The sequence below is a fragment of the Austrofundulus limnaeus genome, unplaced genomic scaffold (assembly GCF_001266775.1).
Source record: "Austrofundulus limnaeus strain Quisiro unplaced genomic scaffold, Austrofundulus_limnaeus-1.0 Scaffold78, whole genome shotgun sequence".
Lineage (NCBI taxonomy): Eukaryota > Metazoa > Chordata > Actinopteri > Cyprinodontiformes > Rivulidae > Austrofundulus > Austrofundulus limnaeus.
In genome coordinates, this window is record NW_013952480.1 from 884251 (window position 1) to 888060 (window position 3810).

The 3810-nt window shown below is 41.8% G+C and overlaps 1 protein-coding gene across 4 annotated transcripts in view; it reads right to left on the minus strand.

Moving 5' to 3' along the window:
• Positions 1-236: 236 nt before the first annotated feature.
• LOC106519496 (cyclic AMP-responsive element-binding protein 5) overlaps positions 237-3810 on the minus strand; it is a 16437-nt gene continuing 12863 nt past the window's right edge. For all 4 annotated transcript variants that reach the window (XM_014011205.1, XM_014011203.1, XM_014011204.1 and 1 more), the window contains 4 exons: positions 1999-2352; positions 1636-1893; positions 1454-1562; positions 237-851 (listed from right to left, as the gene is read on the minus strand). In XM_014011205.1, the coding sequence (XP_013866659.1) occupies positions 724-851; positions 1454-1562; positions 1636-1893; positions 1999-2352 (849 nt within the window). In that variant the 3' untranslated portion in view covers positions 237-723. The remainder of the gene's footprint in view (positions 852-1453; positions 1563-1635; positions 1894-1998; positions 2353-3810) is intronic.

Consider the following 3810-nt stretch of genomic DNA (forward strand, 5'->3'; position numbering starts at 1 on the left):
CACACACACACACACACATATATATATATATATTTCTTAATGGCCAAACCTAAAACAGGTTCTTGATGTGATAAACCGCCACTTCCAAATCTGGACACTAGGTGGCGGAGTAGACCACGATGTTTCTTCTGATCAGCTTTTAACCATGATATCCCTTTTTGCTTTATTTTCCTCCAAATCAAGTTAATAAAAGTTGAAAATTTGCTGTTTTGATATGACATAAAATCACAAGCTTATACCAGAATAAGTCTTTTTATTGGAGCATTAGATTTACAGCCACATCTTTACAATACAAAACGTGAGTGAAGTGTAAATTACCGGACAGAATTTCCGACATAAATTGCAGTTTATACCAGTTTAGTGGCTTGGTTGTATTACAAAAAAGTGCTTTTGAAGAAACACTGTGGATTTGACTAACTTTTATTTACAAGGTTATGAAATTTCAAGATTAAAAAAACATTTTTATCTTACCTTGATTTTTTTTATATATGTATAAACAAACACAGTTGTAAAATGAACTGCAAGCTTTTCGCTTTAAATAAATGGCATAAGGTGTGCAATAGCAGCTGCTCAGTTAGAAATGTACACTGATAGACTGTTTAAAGGGTTGCTTGTTTTTCGAAACTAGTGCAAAATTGAAGAGCAAAAAGGCGTGGTTGTGTTTCGATGTGACCGTCACAGTTTTTGTCATTTTGCACCCTCATCCAGTTCAGCATTTAGGGGTTAGACTCCAGGGAGCGTGTCGCCTCTGGCTGCCGAGGAGGTGGAAATGCTGTTGTGCTGGATGGCCTGCAGGTGAGACTCGGGGTCTGCAGGGGTGGTGGGGCTTCCTCCTGGACTCACCCCTGCAGCTGGACACAGAGACATCTGTCAACGTCGCTCATAATGCTCGAATTGTGACACGAGCTTTGCCAGCAGTGATGAATAAAAAAAAACAAAAAACTACCGCAGTTTAGGTTAGATGAAAATATTGTTTTTTTGTTTTATTTTAACAATTGAATACTGTACACACTGGTATAAAAAAATCAAAAATAAAAGGCAGCAATAGAAATATATGAATTTAAGACAAGCTAATACTTCTTTCTGTTTTGTTCTCTTACAGCATAATATTCGTTAAAAAATTATTAAAATTATTACTTTAGGCTTTGTGGCGTGCATAACTGTTTCCTTTCTAAATATTATTACAAAAAATGGGGTGAAATATTCCTTTAGAGGGAGAGGTATGAGTGCAACTTCTTTGATTCGCTCTCCTGTGGAACAAAAGTGCATCGTTTATCCTTGGAGACTGCAGGATTAGAAGCAGATTAAGCCCTTTTTTTTTCCGGACACTSTTTAGGGCCTCAATGTGATTCGTTTGTGCTCTTATGAGGATCATTGTGACGATGAAGATGAAGATCTGGAGAAGCTGGTGAGCTTCCCAGACAGGGGTACAGGGTAAGGGGGTTCTACTCACTGGGGTACCCCTGTGCCTCTCGCTGCCGAGCGGTGACGGGACAATCCTTGTGGGTGAGCAGGATCTGCTTCAGCTGGCCGACCTCTGACCTCAGCGACGTCACCTCGTTCTGAGAACACACAGAACCTGAGTGATGGCTGTACGAAGGGTCGAGCGTTTGTAACGTTTGRGCTCAGCCTCACCTGGAGCTGCAGGTTCGTGTGCGTCAGCTCCTCGGCCTTCTTTTCCAGTGACGACACCCACAGCTTCCTCTTCTGGCGGCAGCGGGTGGCGGCAGCTCGGTTCCGCTCCAGGAACTTCTGCCTCCGTTCGTCGGGGTCGAGCTCTGTCGTCCTTCTGCGACGGTTGCCTCCGCCGCCGCTGCAGCTGCCACCGGCCTGCACCGCGTGCTGAGGGTGGGGTGGCTGGGAGGGCTGCATATGTTGYGCAACTGGTGATAACTGGCATGAAATAAATAAATAAATAAAATCAAATAAAGTCACCTCATTGTGCCTAAAGCCAATAAACACAATTAGAGATTCATCATTGAATCTAAAGCAAAGCACCTGTGGCGGTGCGGGTGGCGAGCTCTGCTGCAGGCGTGAGGGCGGGGACTGGTGACAGTGAGTGGGCGGGACGTTCCCTGAGTGGAGAAGCTGGTGGCCTCGGCTGCTTCCCCGGTGCTGTGGGGGCGGAGCATGACAACGCTGTTGATAAGTGAGGGGTGGAGCTGGAAGCTGCGGTTGCTGCTGCTGCTGGTGGTGATGATGGTGATGATGATGATGGGGATGTTGCTGTAGGGGAGGTGCATGAAGGCGCTGTGGCAGCATCATGGGATTCATGGACGCTGCTGGGTTGTTGATGTTGACCAGTCCTGGGTGTTGCTGCTGGTAATGATGGCTCATCGTCTGTTTGGCTCTCTGAATACAGAAAAATCTTTTTGACTTGATTCTTAACAGCTTGTTTCCTCATCAAGTTCAAACAAGAAATAAATGCAAAAAATCAAAGTGACAATATCGTGTTCGTCTGGTTCATCTGTATTAATCTGAACACCAATCATCAGACAGTTAGAGAYATTGTGTCTTATTGTTGCTTTAATAGTGTGAATGCTGAGTCAACATGTTGGGACATGTATCCTTTCCAATGATGACACCAGTTTATCCATGCTTGTTGCTAGCCTCTCCGATGATAACACAAATGAATAGTCTCCTTCTCATTTGCCAGCGCTGGCCTCTCAGTTACCTGTGCCAGTCTATCGTCAATCAGATCAACAGGTGGCTAAGGAATAGATATAGTCTCCTGCTACAAGGATGCAACAACCACTGGTCGCCAWATAGTCAAACCCTCAAACCCCACCATAGCTGATGATGGCCATGTTGATAATGATGATGATGACAAATACTAAGTCAGTATTTACTCCACTGTTTTCTTGTTTTTCAGTTTTCTGTATGTTTTGCTAACGCCTGCAGACTTTATGYTATTTTAACCATTCACATAAACATTCAGCTCATTCACAAGTTGAATTCTATTACCTTTTTTAAACTTTTGAAATATTTACATTTATTTACAAATATTTTCCCCATTTTTGGGATCTCTTCAGTTCCTTCAAAGACATTGTTATCTGTGAAAACTTCAACATACTTTTGGCTTCTTTTTTTTTACTTTCAGCTAGTTATTCTACTTTTAGTTACCCTTACACTACTTTTAGCAAAACCTTTGCTACATATAGCATAGTTACCATTTTACTACTTTTAAAAACCATTCTACTACTTATAGATACATTTCTGCAACTTTTAGTTATATTCTGYTACTTTCAGCAAGCCCCTTGCTACTTATACCATTCTGCTTCTCTTAGGTTTTAGTTACCATTAGGCTCCTTTTACCAAGCTTTTCGCAACATATAGCTTTTAGCTACAACTCTACTGGTAGCCATTTTGCTACTTTAGCAAGCCCTTTGCTACTTTTAGCTACAATTCTGCTACTTTTAGCTACCATTCTGCTAGTTTTAGCAAGCCCTTTGCTACTTTTAGATTTTAGCTACCATTCTGCTACTTTTAGCTACCATTCTGCTACTTATAGCAAGCCCTTTGCTACTTTTAGATTTTAGCTACCATTCTGCTACTTTTAGCTACCATTCTGCTACTTTTAGCAAGCCCTTTTCTACTTTTAGCTTTTAGCTGCGATTATGCTACTTTTAGCTACCATTCCGCTACTTTTAGCAAGCCCTTTTCTACTTTTAGCTTTTAGCTACCATTCTGCTACTTTTAGCTACCATTCTGCTACTTTTAGCAAGCCCTTTTCTACTTTTAGCTTTTAGCTACCATTCTGCTACTTTTAGCTACCATTCTCTACTTTTAGCTTTTAGCTACCATTCTGCT